This window comes from Nycticebus coucang, chromosome 4, assembly GCF_027406575.1.
Source record: "Nycticebus coucang isolate mNycCou1 chromosome 4, mNycCou1.pri, whole genome shotgun sequence".
Lineage (NCBI taxonomy): Eukaryota > Metazoa > Chordata > Mammalia > Primates > Lorisidae > Nycticebus > Nycticebus coucang.
The window spans coordinates 93,020,588-93,039,184 of record NC_069783.1 but is presented as its reverse complement, the minus strand read 5'-3'; the positions used below and the strand labels follow the sequence as shown (position 1 = coordinate 93,039,184).

Here is an 18,597-nt window from a genome sequence, read left to right as displayed (position 1 = left end):
GGGATGATTTCCAGGAAGGAAAATGGGAAATACTGGCATTGCTGTGTTCCTCCCTGAACTCTGTGTAACTAGAAAAGGTGTAAGCCTTTTCTAGTTAGGCAGTGTTGTGTGGGTTTAGCCAGGAGTTAGTTACTCAAATGCTTTTGAACATTCTACCCCAAAGCACCTGAGGAATACAACAGCCTGAGAACCAGTGCAAGCTCTCATAGTTCCCTGTTAGTCAGATTTTTTAATAAAGGCAAAAGTGCAGATTCGTTCTAAGTATTCTTTCATTCATTGAACAGGTATTCGTTTAAGTGCTAAAATGAGGAATGTACTAGAGATTAAAAAACCATTAGATAACAGGAGATGTCCCTAAATCTAAGTAGCACTATGCAAGGTATTATTGTTTTCTATACCATTGGCCATTTTTTATTTTATTTTTTTTGCTTTTTGAAAACAGTTATTGGTTATACATCTGTGTGGCTAAAGAGTCAGTAGGTCTGAACAGTTTTTTTTTTTTATGTTTGAGACAGAGTCTCACTCTGTTGTCCAGGCTAGTGTGCTGATGTGTCAGTCTGGCTCACAGCAACCTCAACCCCCTGGGTTCAAGCGATCCTCCTGCCTCAGCCTCCCGAGTAGCTAGAACTAGAGGTGTCCACCACAACACCTGGCTTATTTTTCTATTTTTAGTAGAGATGGGGTCTTGCTCTTGCTCAGGCTGGTCTTGAATGCCTGAGCTCAAGTGACCCTTCTGCCTCTGCCTCCCAAAGTGCTAGGATTATAGATATGAGCCACCATGCCAGGCCTTCTGCCAAGTTTTGTTCAGTCTTTACTCTCTGCTCCCTTCCACCTGGCCCCTGGCGTCCACTTCCTTTGCTTTTCTCATTGTCCTCCTCTGAGAACGTCTGTGTTTTTCAGCTCTTGCTGGCTGACAAGGCAAGTGGAAGAATTCCCTGTGACTTTATCATTCTTCTGTTTTCTATTTTATTACATTTCTAATCTTAATTATTTGCTTTCTTCTGCTTGCTTTTAGTTTGGTTTACTCTTTTTTGTCTAAGTTTTTTAGGTGAATGAATAGATTATTGGTTGAAGATCTTTCTTTTTTTCTGATATAGGCAGTTGAAAGCTATAAATTTCGAAGTACTACTTCATTTGCATCCCATAAATTTTGGTAGGTTTTGTGTATTTTATTTCAGATCAAAATACTTTATAAAACCCTTTGTAACTTCTTCTTTGACCCATGGGTTATTTAGAAAAGTGAGTTTTAAATTTTTATTGATTTGAGAATTTCCTAAATTTTCTTCTGTTGTTGATTTCACTTCACTTTCACTTAACTTCAGCGTAGTCAGGGAATATACTTTGTGTGACTTCAGTCCTTTAAAATTTATCAAGACTTGTTTATGGCCTAGTGCATGGTGTGTCCCGGACAGTGTTCCGCAGATGCTTAAGAAGAATGGTTTCTGTTGTTACTGAGTGCAATGTTCTTTCTGTTAAGTGTCTATTAGGTCAAAGAGGCTGATATTTTCAGCAAGTCTTCTGTGGACTTGCTCATTATCTGTCTAGTTGTTAGTTGCTTCTATTTCTGATTTTAAATTTTAGACTGCCATATGGTGAATCAGTCATATTTTGGCCTATAATTTTTCAACAGCTATATTGAAAAATACCATGTTTATTTATGTATTGGTAATCAATCATACAAAGTACTATTGGGAAGATAATTCTATAGATTTATAATTTCCAGGGTTAAACCATACCCTTTTTTGTTTATTTTCCTTGAGTATTAAGCATTTTTGCAGTTTTTATGGCATAGATCATATTTTTATATCACTGATACCAAGCATTTTTAGTATAAGTTGTCACTGTATTTGGCATTAGTAGGGAGGGCTTTGGCTGGCTTGAAAATGTGGCCGCAGCCCTGCACCATACTGGTGGCCCACCGTGTCCTGGGGTTGGTTGCCCCTTTGGCTTCCTGCTGTCTTTGAAGGGGCAAGGACCTGAGGGTCCTAACTCGGTGTGGGGTTAGGAGGAGGATGATAATCTGGACACCATCCTGGCGAAGTAATAGTTACAATTATTTGCATTTGTCCACCGCCTGTGCCCCACTTTCTTAATCCCTGTAGCGATCCTAGAAGGCATTTTTACCAGGGAACTGAGGGCCAGAGAGGTTTAGCAGCTCTTCCAAACTTATTCAGTTAGTAAGAGTCAAAGTTGGAATTCTCACTTTGGTCCAATTCCCTGGTCTTTGCCATAGAGCCAGGGACAGACTCAGTTCACCTCTTAGAAGGGAAGTGCTAAAGGTATTCATCTCCGTTAGACCCTTGGAGCCAGAGCTTTGGCATAAGCCAGTTACCACTGTTGAGCACCACTTCCTCCAGGCAGCCTCCTCTGATGCCCCTATCCTCCAGGCTGGGTTGGGTCTCAACTTGGTTGAAATGTCTGTTTAAACATTTGTCTGCCAAACTCACAGTTAGCTTGTTCACTGCAGTGGTTCCAGCCCGACTTAGTGTAGTTACTCAATAAATGTTTGTGAAATGTGTTTTGCGTTAAGTGACTTAGAAGAAAAAGTAAAATTAATAGATTGTATTGGATTTTCCCTTGTTCATAATTTAAAAGGACACAGATCTGATAAGCATTTATTTCTAGCGTGTAACTTTCTTACATTAAAGTTTTCGACAATTTAAGAGATTTGCATTTCTGTGTTCTATTACACTGCACTATTATCATTGAGTACTTACTAATGCAGTAGGCAGATTTTTAAGTTTTTGTTATTTTTAATTGTCTGTGTTCAATTCACTACAAAAACTGAGCACAGAAACTCTTTATGTTCATTTGGAAACATCCCAACTATAAATAATGAAGTACTAAAGTGTTCTTGATTTGGGTTCTCTGTATTCGTATTTAATAAGAACACAGCTTTTTGTTGCATAGATTTATCATTTAATTTCATAATCTCTAAAGTATTTTCTCCCACCCTTTTTTTTTTTTTTTTTTAAATAGGAAACCAAAACTCAGAAACTTAATGTTAAACAGTCTGGTAGCAAAGAGGCAAATTTTGACCTAGGTTTTATGATTCCAGGTGGAAAAAAAAATCTTTGTTGATAATGTTCTCTAAGAGCTGTTACTTTACTATTACTACTGCTATTAATTATTTATACTTTGGATATTTCCAAATTGGTATAATAGAACAACACAGAAATGCAAATCTCTTGAATTGTCAAAAACTTGTAGTATTTTCTGTGAATGTTTTCATCCTTTATTTAATTTTGAATTTAATATTAAAAGTTAAATTAAAAATATAAAAACATGAATGTAGGTACATTTCTTTTTCTTTCCCAGACAGATATTGATTATGTACATGGTGTGGTGGCCAACCTGGAGAAAGAGTAAGTCCTGAATTATAAACATGAAAATATTTTACTTCTATTATCTCTTGGCTTTTTGTTAAAAGAAAAATGCCTTCCTTTATAGTTCACTTCTCTGAGGTTCTCTGTTAGTTGGACAGCCTTTACTGGTCTTTTACATTGTCATAAAGTAGATGCGTGCATATTCAGTTATCTGATGAGATGAACTGGCATATTTCACGGTAGAAAAGACTTGAATGTCGTATGTGTGTAGCACTGTAAAATAACAGTCTCTAATCTTGAAGGCAGGAATACAGGAGAACATCATATGAGATGATTTAAATCTTTCACACCATGTTTACCAAGCAAAAATTGTTCTGCTATCCAGGCAGATTTTCATGTAGCAATTTCAGACCCCAGTGCTAAACTGTGTCTTAATTTGTTCTTCTGTTCTGCAAAGAGTGAGTCACCAGTTTGCTAAGAGCACCTGTGCATAGCAGGTGACAGATGGAAAGCTTAGTAAATTTCAGGTATCGTTACTTTGTATAATATTGCCTTGGCAGTTTTAATAGTGGTATCGTAAAAACTTGCCTTGATAGAGGTTTCTTTCATTGAATTGTATCTGCTTTTGTCCCTAAAAGACATACTTTCTACTTAAAGAGACAAAAAAGAAGCAGCGCCTGTGGCTCAGTGAGTAGGGCGCCGGCCCCATATGCCGAGGGTGGCAGGTTCAAACCCAGCCCCGGCCAAACTGCAACAAAAAAATAGCCGGGCGTTGTGGCGGGCGCCTGTAGTCCCAGCTGCTTGGGAGGCTGAGGCAGGAGAATCGCGTAAGCCCGAGAGTTAGAGGTTGCTGTGAGCCGTGTGACGCCACGGCACTCTACCAGAGGGCGGTACAGTGAGACTCTGTCTCTATGAAAAAAAAAAAAAAGCAACAATTATTTGCTAACTCTAGATTTAAAATAACATGGCTTTCCTTATCTGTCAAAATGTTAAAACTGGAGATTTAAAACTGGATTAAATTGTCATTTGTTAGATTTTCCTTGAGTGCTAAATTTCTTGGCAGCTATGTAGAAGCACAATTTTGATAGAAACTCCTTAAATAAAGGAGCAGAGGAGTCATTATCATTCCCCCTTTGGTACCTTCCCGTAGACCAGTGACTCTCAACCTTCCTAATGCCTCCTGATGCTGCGACCCTTTGGTGACCCCTAACCATAAAATTATTTTCGTTGCTACTTCATAACTGTAATTTTGCTACTGTTACGAATCGTAATGTAAATATCTGCTATGCAGGATCTATTTTCATTGTTACAAAGGGGTCGCCATGCACAGGTTGAGAACCACTGGCATAAGCCATGTGGGCACGGCTTTGGGGCTTGTGCAGTAATTCTACTGATTTACTTCTTCCTCAATGTGTAGAAAACCCAGACCAGAAAAATAGTTCAGTTAAGCACTGAGAACATTTTGTGCAAAGGCAGGTAGTTGCACAAGAATTTGTGGTGATTTGCAAAAATGAAAGAAAGGAGAATGCAAATGTGAAAGAAATTACATTTGAGTCAGTACAGACTAATTTAAAAACCATAGAAAAGTGTTTCTACACCTCAGCACTTGAGGTTGTGGGCCAGATAATTTTTGTTGTAGGGGCTGTCCTGTGCATTACAGAATGTTCTACAGCACCTCTGCTGACATCCACCACTGGATGCCACTAGTATTGCCCTTGGCAGTGACAACCACAATGTCTCCAGACTTTGTTAAGTGTCCTTGGGAGGGACAAAATTTAGAATGACATGCAGCCTATCACTCACAATGAAAACTTTCTGAAAATTGAAGAAAAACATTTATTTTCCTCCAGTTCCCTATTTTCTGTAAGACCTCGATTTGGCTTTATTTCTTTAAATTCTGATACATTTTAGGTGAGTAATGCCTGCACTTCACCTGGGAATTCTCTGCTACTGTAAGGAGAGTGCATTTTACAATGTTATAAAAGAATTACTTAAAAAAACAAAGAAAAACCTTTATTTTCTGGAAAATAAAATCAATGGTGAGCTGTTCCATTTAACACTGTGACCAGAGCATTTATACCCTGCTTTAGATGATTACTGATGCGTTTTATGTTAAGCACAGTAAATGAAGCATTATGATAAATAAAATCCTATTGAACTTAAATAACTGAGCTAACCTTTCTTATAATAGATTTTCTAAAGAAATCAGTTCTGGCTTGGTGGAAGTAATATCACCCCCTGAGAGCTATTATCCGGACTTGACAAACTTGAAGGAGACATTTGGAGATTCTAAAGAAAGAGTCAGGTGAGCTGGGTGTCATTCAAAGTCTTCACCCTTGTGAGTATAATATCAAATAAGTGGAATTCTTGTTTATTGAAGCTGAAAACGCTTTTAGGGTTGGCGCTTAACACTTCCCTCAATATTGTGTGACAGTACATATTTTTTCACAACCTTCCCAATGCTGCACATTTTGTAATCTTTGTCAGTTGTGTAAAGAATGACGGTCTTATTGTAGTCTCAAAACAAATTTTTTTAGAGTTGAATTCGGTACGCTATTCTGGGTAGTCTCCTTAAGTTCAGTACAGCTTGTGACATATTCTGGAGAAGTTTTGTTAGTGTGGATAAAAACTTACTAGAAGCTTTTATTTCATTGCATTTTTCTTAAATTGGCTTTTAGAGTTACTTCTCTTACTCCACATTTATCACTGTGCTTCTGCAGGCTACCAGGAATTCACTGAAAGGACTATTTTAAAAGTTAATATGGTGTTATTCTTTTTTGTAAAGCATTCACTATGTATTTATTAATTTCTGTCTGTTGCAAAACACGATCCCAGGCACTAGAGCAGTGATCCCTAATGTGTAGTTTTTGAAGCTCTGGGTGGATAGACATTAAGATGTCTCATGGTGGAGTAATACCACACCCCGAGAGCTATTATCTTTTCATACTGAAAAAAGGGCCTATGGTCAAGTAAGTTTGGAAAATGCTGGATTGTTTATCAATAAGTGACTTTCCTGCTGGATATTTTAGTGCCTGTAATATGCTAATATGTCTCCAGGAGGGGGGATGTGTGTACAGTGTTTCCCAGACTTACTTGACATTAAGCTCCTCTGCCCCTCAGGACATCTCCAGGATTCTTGTTCTTGGGAATATATTGTAATGAAGCCTTCATTAGAGGAAAGTGAATTTTCTTTGAATCTCTATCCCAAGTGTGTGTATGTATCCATTTATGGCATGCAGACCCTGGAGTTTTATATATCTAATCTTATTTTCCTAAATTTGATTTTGATTCCTAACTTATTTTGTGAAAATGTTTGATTCAGATGGAGAACAAAGCAAAACCTGGATTACTGTTTTCTAATGATGTATGCTCAGGAAAAGGGCATGTATTACATTCAGGTAAGTACGGTTTTTCCTTTAATGTTTTTCACACTTCTAAAGAAAACGTATTATCAAGGGCATATTTTCATTAAAACAGGAAGTTTGATAACACAAGCCTCTTAGATCTCTAAGATCATAACTGTATCTCAGAGAGCAGAGGGGTCTCCATGGTAACTGAGAACGTGGGCTCCGAGGTTCATTCTCCAGTGAGCACAGACACCAGCTTTCCACCTCGTGGGGCAAACATGTGCAGCTCCCTTATCTCCTCTTCCTCCCAACTCCTCCATCTTCTTTCTCTTCCCCTCCTCCTCCCCTATTAAAAAGAACTAAGATTTAATTATTTGGCAGGTTTTAAAGAAAGATTTCCGTACAATTTTTTTTTTAGTGATCTTATGGTAAAATAATTTTTTGTAGGCCATCATACAGTTAAATTTATATAATTTAGATATATATTTTATTAGATAATAAAATGGACTTTTAATCCTAACACTCCAATTTTTAGCAGTGTAGCCATAACAGTATACCAGTAGAATAATCCTACAGTGGCAGGATTAAGCTAGTCTTAAATTAGTCACGTAGGCAACAACTTAAGGAATCTAAGAAGCTCTTATTTCTTCCAAGTTTTGTTCTCCTTGATGATTTCAGCTTAAATTCCACATTTGGAATTTCATTTCTTTAGCCAAGGAGTGTCTTTATCCTTTGTTCAAAGCGCAAATACCCCGGAGAAGTATAGCACATTAAGTCTGTCCGTGATTATTTTTCAGTATAAAAAGTTTATTAGCTTCTTTTCCCAAGAGGATATTTCGATGCAAGTTGTAGGCAGAGACTCTGGGTCTCTGAATCGGAAGGGAAATGGTTGGGCAACTTGTGGGGGTGGCGGTGGGGGCCCAGGGAGAGGGGGAAAGAAGGAAAAAGTGTGACCTCACAAGGGAAGGCAGGGATCCTGAGAACAGATTTCGTCTCCCTGGACATTTAACCTAGAGCAAGCTGTGCTTGTGTGTATATATTCACTCTTCCTTGGTTCACAGGCTGGGAAATGTCTATGAACACGGTCAGAGTATAATGCTGTATATAACAGTATGTAAGACCTTTGCATGTAAAAACATATCTTAGATTGAGGCAGTACATTTCCTTTAAACACCTTGGAAAAGTCTTATTTTAATTTCAGCATACTAAGAGAAGCATTTTGTTTTAACATAACCCAAATATTTATTGTAATTGAACCTTGCTGTCCGTTGTTCTGGGGCCCACATATAAAATATGTACATTGTAGTTAAGAACGTCATCGAGAGTGTTAAAGTGTAGTTACATTGCTTTCATTTTTTATTTAATTTTTTTTTTAAATCATAACTGTATACATTTATGGAGTACAATGTGATGATACTTGATTTGGTATATTATGTGGAATGCTTTAATCAAACCGATTAACATAGCCATCACATCACTTACTTAGTTGTATTGCTTTTACATTTTTTTTATTTGGCTCAGTAACCCATAGCTGAGTGAGTTGGGCGCCAGCCTCATACACCGAGGCTGGTGGGTTCGACCCCAGCTAAACAACAATGACAACTGCAACAAAAATTAGCCAGGTGTTGTGGTGGGCACATATAGTCCCAGTTACTTGGAAGGCTGAGGCAAGGGAATCTCTTAAGCCCAAGATTTGAGGTTGCTATGAGCTATGATGCCAGAGCACTCACACTACCAAAATTTTTTTTTTTTTTCTAGACAGTCTTACTGTGTTGCCCTTGGTAGAGTGCTGTAGCATCACAGCTCACAGTAACCTCTGACTCTTGGGTTTAAGTAGTTCTCTTGCCTCAGCCTCCCACTACAGGTGCCCGCTACAATGCCTGGCTATTTTTTGTTGCAATTTGGGGCCGGGTTCAAACCCACCACCCTCAGTATATGGAGCTGGCGCCCTACTCACTGAGCCACAGGCACTGCCCACAGTTGTCATAGTTGTTTAGCAGGCCCAGGTCAGTTTTGAACCCGCCTGCCTCAATGTATGTGGCTGGCGTCCTAACCACTGAGCTACAGGCGCCAAGCCTGCTTTTAAAATTTATTTTAAATTTCTCTCCAAGGGAGAATTAGTGGACATGTAAATATTTTTTTGTAGGGTATAGAGAGAATAAATAGTTAGGAAATTAAGGATGAGGTGGGGATAAGAAAGACAGTGGTAAGGAGAACCGTAAGAGGAGCAGCTGTGGACTTGCATTTAGTGTATTCTTACCATATGTAGGCATTGTTCTTTACAGTTTATGATATATGCTTATTAATTTGTTTAATATATCCCTCTTCTTTATTGTGGTAAAAATATATTATCATCTTAAGTATTTTTTTCTTTTTGAGACAGTCTCACTCTGTTGCCCCAGGCTAGAGTGCAGTGGCATCAGGCTAGCTCACGGCAGCCTTAAACTCCAGGTCAGGTTCAAGTGATCCTCTTGCCTCAGCCTCTGGAGTAGGTGGGACTGTTGGCGCTTACCACAATGCCTGGCTAATTTTTCTATTTTTAATAGAAATGAGATCTCCCTCTTGTTTAGGCTGGTCTTGAACTCCTAAGCTCAAGTAATCCTCTTGCCTCAGCTTCCCAAAGTGCAAGGATTACAGGTGTGAGCCACTCTGCCTGGCCATCTTAGGGATTACAGGTGTGAGCCACTCTGCCTGGCCATCTTAAGGATTACAGGTGTGAGCCACTCTGCCTGGCCATCTTAGGGATTACAGATGTGAGCCACTCTGCCTGGCCATCTTAGGGATTACAAGTGTGAGCCACTCTGCCTGGCCATCTTAGGGATTACAGGTGTGAGCCACTCTGCCTGGCCATTTTAGGGATTACAGGTGTGAGCCACTCTGCCTGGCCATCTTAGGGATTACAGGTGTGAGCCACTGTGCCTGGCCATGTTTGGGATTACAAGTGTGAGCCACTGTGCCTGGCCATCTTTGGGATTACAGGTGTGAGCCACTGTGCCTAGCCATCTTAAGTATTTCTTAAGTGTGTACAGTTCAGTAGTGTTGAGTAAATTTACGTTGTTGTGCAACAGATCCTTAGAACTTTTTCCTCTTGCAAAAGTGAGACTCTGTACCTATGGAACATTATTAATTCATGCTCCCTGCTCCATCCTGCCCTTGTATACTACCTTTCCATTTTCCATTTCTGATTTTGACTGTGTTAGGTAATCTATATGTGTGGAATCAAATAGTACTTGTCATTTTATGACCAGCACATTTCACTTAGTATAATGTCCTCAAGGATTATCTCTGTTTAGCATGTGACAGGATTTCCTTCTTTATTAAGGGTGCATAATATTCCATTGTATGTATATACCATATTTTGTTTATCCATTTATCTGTGGATGGACATTTGAGTTACTTCTAGCTCTTGGCTATTGTGGATAGTACTTTGAACATGAGTATTCACATAAGGATCATGTGATAGTTCTATTTATAATTTTTGAGGAATCTCCTTACTATTTCCATAGTGACTATGCCATTTTTTACATTCATTTCCACAGTGCACAAGAGTTCCAGTTTCTCTGCCTCCTTATATTTTCTTATATTTTAATATTGGCCATCCTAACGGACGTGTGGTGGTGTCTTCTTGTGGTTTTGATTTTCATTTCTCTTATGATGAGTGATGTTGAGCATAACTTCATGTGTTTGTATATCTTCTTTGGAGAAATGTCTTTTCATGTCCCTTGTCCATTTTTCAGTTGGGTTATCTGATTTTTTTGTTTTTCAGATGTAGAAGTTCCTTATAAATTCTGGGGTAATAACCCTTTATTGAGTATATGATTTGTAAGTATTTTTTCCAGTAGGTTGCAGTCTAGTACAAATGTCCTTATAATAAGATGATTTTTTTTTCTTCTGGGTAGAGACCTATTAATGGGATTGTAGGAATACGTGGAAGGTCTACTTTCAGCTCTTTGAGGATTCTCTCTATTTCTTTCCAAAGAGGCTGTATTGGTTTGCAGTTCCTCCCATCAGTGTACAAGTGTTCCCTTCTCTCCACAACCTTGCCAGCACCTGCAGCTTTGGAACTTTGTGATGTGGGCTATTTCCTTGGGGTTAGGTGGTATCTCAGGGTGGTTTTGATTTGCATTACCCTGATAATTTGGGACAGTGAGCATTACTCCATGTGTTTGTTGGCCATTCTTGTGTCTTCTTTGGAGAAGGATCTGTTCACGTCTCTCGTCCAGTGATAGATGGAATTGTTTGCTCTTTTTTTGTTGATTAATTTGAGGTCTCTGTAGATTCTGGTTATTATTATTATTATTAGTCCTTTGTCATATTTGTAACATGCAGATATCTTTTCCCATTCTGAAAGTTGTCTATTTGTTTTGTTTTGTCTTTAGCTATGCAGAAGCTTGTTAGCTTAATTAAGTCCCATTTATTTTTGTTGTTGTTGCAATTGCCAGTGGAATCTTCATAAAATCTTTCATTAGGCTGATATTATCATATCATTACCATACTTTCTTCTAGGATTTTTATTGTTTCGGGTCTTAGATTTAAATCTTTTTTTTTCTAGCGAGAATTAATTTTTGTAAGTGGTGAGAGGTGCAGGTCCAGTTTCAGTCTTTTACATGTATATAACCATTCTCCCAGCACTGTTTATTGAATAGGGATTCTTTTCCCCAGTGTATGCTCTTCTTTGGTTTATCAAAGATCTATGCTACATATTTAATAGTGATCCACACATTTGCATTACCTTACTATAGGATTCTATATTTCTATATTTTACTTTACAAAGGAGTTTTGACTGTTTTGTATAGATTTTTTTCTTTTTCTTTTTTTTTTTGCTGTGTATCATGTCTTCACGTCAATTTGGAGGACTCCCTTCAGCAGTAGGGGAGATCTAGTGGGGATGAACTCCCTCAGCTTTTGTTTAGCTTGGAAAGTCTTAATTTCTTCTTCATTTTTGAATGACAGTTTTGCAAGCTACAGTATTCTTGGTTGGCAGGGGTGGAGTGGGAGGGCTGTTTTAGTACTTTGTATCATTGGACTCCCTTCTAGACTGTAAGATTTCTGCTGATCATCTGATAGGAGCTCCCCTGAAGGTGGGTCATTTTTCTTTTGCTGCTTTCAAGATTCTTTGTGACTTTTGACAACTTTCGTGTGATATTTCTTGGTGTTGGTCTCCTTAGAAATGTTGTAGTTGGAGTTCTCTGAGCTTCTTAAATTTGTCTGTTTATTGCCTCATATTTGAGAAGGCTTTAACTATTATTTTTTTAAATAGGCTCTCTTCCCTTTTAGAACTCTCCTGGCGCATGTGTTCTTCCCCTTCAGGGTCTCTATGGTTCCCGTGGGCTGTCTCAATTTATTTGTTTTTTCTTTTGCTCCTGTGTCTTGGTAATTTTGGAAGTTCTGTCTTTTTTTTAATTATTATTATTGTTGGGGATTCATTGAGGATACAGAGGACCAGGTTACGCTGATTACATTTGTTAGGGAAGTTCCTCTTGTAACTATGTCCTGTCTCCAAGAGGTGTGTCACACACTGTGACCCCCCCACCCCTTCCCTCCTTCCCTCTCTCCACTCCCCCATCCTACCACCCCCACCCTCCACCCCCTACCATGTACTAGGTCTTCAACTGCCCTCATATCAGAATTGGTACATTGGATTCTTGCTTCTCCATTCTTGTGATGCTTTATTAAGCAGAATGTGTTTCAGCTCCATCCAGGTTAATACAAAAGATGTAAAGTCTCCATCTTTTTTAGTGGCTGAATAGTATTCCATGGTATACATACACCACAGCTTGTTAATCCATTCCTGGATTGACGGGCATTTAGGCTGTTTCCACAGTTTGGCAGTTGTAAATTGGGCTGTAATAAATAGTCTAGTGCAAATGTCCTTGTGATAAAATGATTTGTTTTCTTCTGGGTAGATGCCTAGTAATGGGATTGCAGAATCAAATGGGAGGACTAGTTTGAGTTCTTTGAGGATTCTCCATACTTCTTTCTAAAAAGGCTGTATTAGTTTGCAGTCCCACTAGCAATGTAAAAGTGTTCCCTTCTCTCCACATCCATGCCAGCTTTGAGACTTTGTGATGTGGGCCATTCTCACTGGAGTTAGGTGATATCTCAATGTGGTTTTGATTTGCATTTCTCAGATCATTAGTGACGGTGAGCATTTTTGCATATGTTTGTTAGCTGTTTGTCTTCTTTAGAGAAGGTTCTATTCATCTCACTTGCCCATTGATATAAGGGGTTGTTGGTTCTTTTCTTGTGGCTTAATTTGAGTTCTCTGTAGGTCCTACTATCAAGCTTTTGTCTAATTCAAATATGCAAATATCCTTTCCCATTCTGATGGTTGTCTCAGTGCTTTGATTTTTGTCTCCTTACTTGTACAGAAGCTTTTCAGTTTAAATAAGTCCCATTTGTTTATTTTTGTTGTTGTTGCAAGTCTTTCCCCAGGCCAATACCTTCAAGTGTTTTCCCCACAGTTTCTTCAAGGATTTTTTTTTCTTCTTTTGAGTCTCACTATGTTGCCCTCAGTAGAGTGCTGTGAAGTCACAGCTCACAGCAACCTCAAACTTTTGGGTTTAAGCAATTTTCTTGCCTCAGCCTCCCAAGTAGCTGGGACTACAGGTGCCCACCACAACGCCTGGATATTTTTTTTTGTTGTAGTTGTCATTGTTGCTGGCCCAGGCCAGGTTCAAACCTGCCAGTATCGGTGTATGTGGCTGGCGCCCTACCCACTGAGCTATGGGTGCCACCTCTTTGACGATTTTTATTGTTTCATGCCTTAGATTTAGATCTTTTGTCCATCTTGAATCAATTTTAGTGAGTGGAGAAAGGTGCAGGTCCAATTTCAGTCTTTTACAATGTGATGATTCAGTTGTCCCAGCAGATTTATTGAATAGGGATTCTTTCCCCCAGTGTATGTTCTTATTTGGTTTATCAAAGATCAAGTGGCTATAAGATTAGTTTCATCTCATGGTTTTCTATTTGGTTCCAGATGTCTATGTCTCTATTTTTGTGCCAATCCCTATATTTTGAACACTATGGCCTTGTGGTACAGCCTAAAGTCTGGTAGGCTGATGCCCCGGCCTTGTTTTTATTACTAAGAATTACCTTAGCTATACAGGGTTTTTTCTGGTTCCGTACAAAACAAAGAATTATCTTTTCCAAATTTTGAAAGTATGATGTTGATATTTTAATGGGGATTGCATTGAATCTGTAGATTGCTTTGGGAAGTATGGACATTTTGACAATGTTGATTCTTCCCAACCATGAGCATGGTTATGTTCTTCCATTTGTTAATGTCTTTTGCTATTTCTTTTCTTAGAGTTTTGTGATTCTTTTTTATAGAGATCCTTCACCTCTTTTGTTAGGTATATTCCTAGGTATTTTATTTTCTTTGAAGCTTCTATGAAGGGAATTGCGTGTTTCATTGGCTTCTCTGAGTGTCTGTCTGAACACTGGAGCCTCACTGATGTTGTAGTAAGCCTCAGCCTTGGTGCACCACCTAGTGTCTGCTTTTGGAACGGCAGCAGAAGCTGCCAATTGACTTGTTCTCAGCCCCCAACCTGGTAACCTGTTCCTGCCACTGCTTTGATTTAGATAAGAAACCAGCCTTTCAGACTGTATCCCCAGAAATCAAAAACACTGAGTGTATGTCTACTCTTTTCTCTCCTCAAAAGTCGGGAGTTGGGTGTTTCTTTCCAATCACACTGTACTGTGCCTGAGGGAGGGGATCTGGCTGTTATTTTAAATTTACATCTCTGTGGGGGAAGAGAATTCTGGAGTTTCCTATTCCGCCATCTTGTTGACAATGCACTTTTACAATGGCGGGATCATACTGTGCATGCTGTCTGATAACCTGTTTGTCATTAACATATTGTAGATACACATGTTTAGATGCTGGCAAATTGGTATGATTTTTAGTTGTTTCTTGAAGTATCATTGTTGAGATCTCACGATCACCTTTTTTTATCATTTAGATTATTACTAAGTTTTCAGCTGTTTCAAAGACAAATTCAATGAACATTCTTAAAATTAGAACATTTGCTTAAAAATTACACATACAAAAAGGGAGTTCCTTTATGCCAGGAGGGCTATGTCAACTAATGTGATGAAAATGTGTCAAATGGTCTATGAACCAAGTGTATGGTACCCCATGATCATATTGATGTACACAGCTATGATTTCATAAAAAAAAAAGAGTAAAAAAATAAAAATAAAAATATATTGAAATCTTTACACAATCTCATGTGGAATTCTCTCAACGAGTCCATCATGATCTAAACATTTTAGTGTGGAAAACATATTAGTCTAAAATGTCCTCAGTTTAATGCTAGTTTTAAATGGGAAATTTGGGGGAAAATCAGGGTGAGGAGGAAGGAAGCAAAAGAATTTATCCCAGACATCATCATTGTACCCTAGAGATGTGGCTTTGTAGTTGCATGTGCTGGGGATGTATCTTGCCCAAGACTCTTTTTAAAGAATGCTTTAAAAAAGGCAGATGTAAAATAGGGGTGAGTTTGTGGCCATCACAGACGTGCACCTATGGGAAAGAGGAAAATGCTGCCTGCCTGGTGTTCCGTCTGGGGCTTGGAATGATGTTTCCAATGAGGGCATCATACACAAAGTACTTCACAAAGTACTTTACAAAGTACTTTATTACAAATGACTCGGAGTTGAAGACACTGTCTTTCTGAAAAATTGTTAGATTGGCTCTTGTCTCCTTTCTGGAAGTCTGGGCATCTTTGATTGCTTCTTTGCCGACTGGCAGATCTTGCACCTTCCCTATCCCAGGTCATTTCTCTAAGGAGCTCTTTGGCACTCAGAGGTGGATGGTATGTAAGAGCACAGTCCAGGCACTTGAGATATTCATTGCTATTGTATAGTCTTTGCTTCTAGAACTTTTTTTTTTGTGTGTGTGTGTGTGTGTGTGGTTTTTGACTGGGGCTGGGTTTGAACCCCCCACCTCTGGCATATGGGACCGGCGCCCTACTCGTTGAGCCACAGGTGCCACTCTGCTTCTAGAACTTTTAACAAGGAAAAATGTATTTCGTTTTTCAGAGAAAAAAAAATCACACATTTGTATTAATAGTTCCAATTCAAATTGAATTAACACATAAGAAGATAGAGTTATAGTAACATTATAGGTTTTTTGCTTAACTTTTTGAATTTATACATATATAGTAGGACCTCTGTAAGTTGACCACCCAGGGGACTGTCACAAACTGGTTAACACACAGAGGTGGTCAACGTAAGGAATTAGGCCTACTGCACTGACATATAGATATGGGGAATGTCTGCTCTCTGAAAATTACGTAGGGAGGTAGTCAGTTCTACTGTATTTCCTTTCCAGTTTCTCTTAAACTAAAAGTATTGGTTTTTGATGACATTATCCTAAGAATGCAATTCTTTTATCCTACAATATACCTAAAATGGTTTTAAAATATCAATACCGTTATCAGTAGTAACAAAAAGATTGTTAAATGGAGTTTAGACTTTCTGATTTTCTCCCAATGCAGCAGACCCTGGTAAGGATGCCTAGTCAGGACTGAGTCTGAAAGTCCCTTGAAACAATTCTTTATCTTGTATGGCCATGCTGCTGACTTGATCTGAAGTTAGGTTCATTTCCTTAGGTTTATATTCAGTTTTTAAGTCCCTTTGTTCCCCTTTTTAGCTGTAGAAAACAACCTTCCAACTAAAAAGTCATATGAAGCAAGATACGTTCACGAGATCTCATTTTTATCCTGCTTCCTTCACCCTGTCTCCTCCCTCCCCACGGGTACCATCATTAGTTTTGGTTTCTCCTTGTACTTTTTAAAAAACTAAAATATGTATGGGTGTGTCATAATTTGCCTTTCTGTTGCTCTAGCTTGTTAGCTTCCCTCTGTAAGTTAGCAATCACTCGTGAGAGAGGTGTTAGATTTTTTAGAGTAGCTCTTGCTATGACAGAACACCGATGTTAGAAGAGTATTTTGGTCACTGAAAACCTGTATGTGAATCTTCATAGCAGCTTTATTAGCCATTGCCCCAAACTAGGAACAACCCAAATATCCTTCAGCATGTGACTGGTAAACACACTGTGGTATATTTATACCATCGAATGCTAAACGAGTGAAAGAAACAATTATCGATTCCTCACAACTTGGATCTCAAAGGCATTACACTGGGTTAATACAAATCAGTCTCAGATCGTGCTGTAGATTCCACGTAGATGGGATTCTTGAAGCGACTAAACTGTAGAGCTGGGAGCAGATTGCTGGCTGCCAGAGGTTAGGAAGGAGGGAAAGACAGGGAGTAAAAGGGCGGCTCTAGGGGACTTGTGGGAGCTGCGGTATGTGCTTCCTGCATGGTGGCCCCCAAGATACGCGTGTGATAAAACCGTGTAGAGTTCAGTACACACAAGCTCACAGCTGAGTGCATATAAAGCCGGTGACATCTGAGTAAGTTTGGTGAATTTTATCAAGTCACCTTACCGGTTGTGATAGTGTATGTGCTTCTATTGGGGAAGACGGGGTAAAGCAATCTCACTGCAGGCGAGTCTACAATTATCTTAACAAAGATTTTTTAAAAAGTGAAATTATTTGGTGAGATGTGAGAGGGGAGCAAAGCAATTTTTCTAATTTCATGTATCAAGTGTGAATTTAGATACGTATGGGAACCAAAATCCATGTACCAGGTTTTAAGTAGGTACTTAGCATTGCCTGCTGACAGGGCTGTCCTTCATCTGGGCATGTTCAGTGAATATTTAGCTTTGTGCAGAGGCATCTTTTCATTCAGAAAGCAGGTTCGATGTCAACACAGCTCCGTGCTTGGTCTAATTTTCCCTCTGGCCTTCCTTAAAGCTCTGAGGGCATAAAACATTTCTTTTCTGTTTACTCTATATCCCCAGGGTTTAGGACAGTGTCTGAAACATGATCAAAGTGAGTCTCAATCACTAGTATAACAGTAGAGTTGGTGAGTCATTTTTTTGCCGCCTAGCCAGGTTCATCAACCTGACCCTCTTGCCCAAGAGAGAGCCAATCTCCAGAGACAGCAGGGTTTACAGCAGAAAAAGGTTTATTCCACATAGTGCCAAGCAGGGAAATTGGAGAGATTTTTCAAATCTGCCTCCCCCAGAACTGGGGACTGGGTTTTTAAAGGCAGTTTGGACGGTTTGGTTGCCAGAGGGTTAGGCAATGAGGGTGTGCTAATCGGCTGGCTTTGGGGAGGAACCTTCAGTGTGGGCCTCTGTCTGGGTGGATCAGCCAAGCCACTGGAGTGCAGAGATGGACTTGGAAGACATCTCAGAATCTACCCGTAGGTTCTAAACGGGGATGTTTGCTATGGAGAAAAGTAGAAATGCTAGAGTAGCAATTGCAGTGAAGCAAAGGAGGGGACAGTGACTATTACCAAGCAAATGAGGAGACAGAGGCTGATTGTTATCATTATTGTAGCCAGGCCTGCTCTTTCACAGAGTTTTGGGGGCCCTCAGTCTAGTTCTTGCCTTGCACTCCTTCAGCAATTTGTAAGGGTAGTTTCCATCCAATATCATAGTTTTCCAAATACTGCTACTGTTTCTTCATCGATAGGAAAAAGAAAACCTACAGTACTTAAATGAATGAAAAATCAAATGATAGGGGCGGCACCTGTGGCTCAGTGAACAGGGCGCCGGCCCCATATACCAAGGGTGGCGGATTCAGACCCAGCCCCGGCCGAACTGCAATAAAAAAAAAAAAGAAAGAAAAATCAAATGATAGAGTAAATAAACACCACTTAGGTGATGAGAAATAACTAAAAAAATTTTTTTTCTTGGGGTATTAAAATATTCTTGTGACTTCCGGGCAGCGCCTGTGGCTCAAGGAGTAGGGCGCCGGTCCCATATGCCGGAGGTAGCAGGTTCAAACACAGCCCCAGCCAAAAACCACAAAAAAAAAAAAAAAAATTCTTGTGACTTCCAAGTG

The 18,597-nt window shown here is 39.2% G+C and overlaps 1 protein-coding gene across 3 annotated transcripts in view; it reads left to right on the top strand.

Moving 5' to 3' along the window:
- Window positions 1–18,597, top strand: part of MGAT4A (alpha-1,3-mannosyl-glycoprotein 4-beta-N-acetylglucosaminyltransferase A) — a 109,541-nt gene that overhangs the window by 67,028 nt on the left and 23,916 nt on the right. For all 3 annotated transcript variants that reach the window (XR_008379535.1, XM_053588204.1, XM_053588205.1), the window contains exons 6-8: window positions 3,319–3,365; window positions 5,518–5,631; window positions 6,649–6,724. Coding sequence is in view for 2 of the 3 variants with exons in the window: in XM_053588204.1 (XP_053444179.1) it covers window positions 3,319–3,365; window positions 5,518–5,631; window positions 6,649–6,724 (237 nt within the window). In the remaining variant the exon portion in view is untranslated. The remainder of the gene's footprint in view (window positions 1–3,318; window positions 3,366–5,517; window positions 5,632–6,648; window positions 6,725–18,597) is intronic.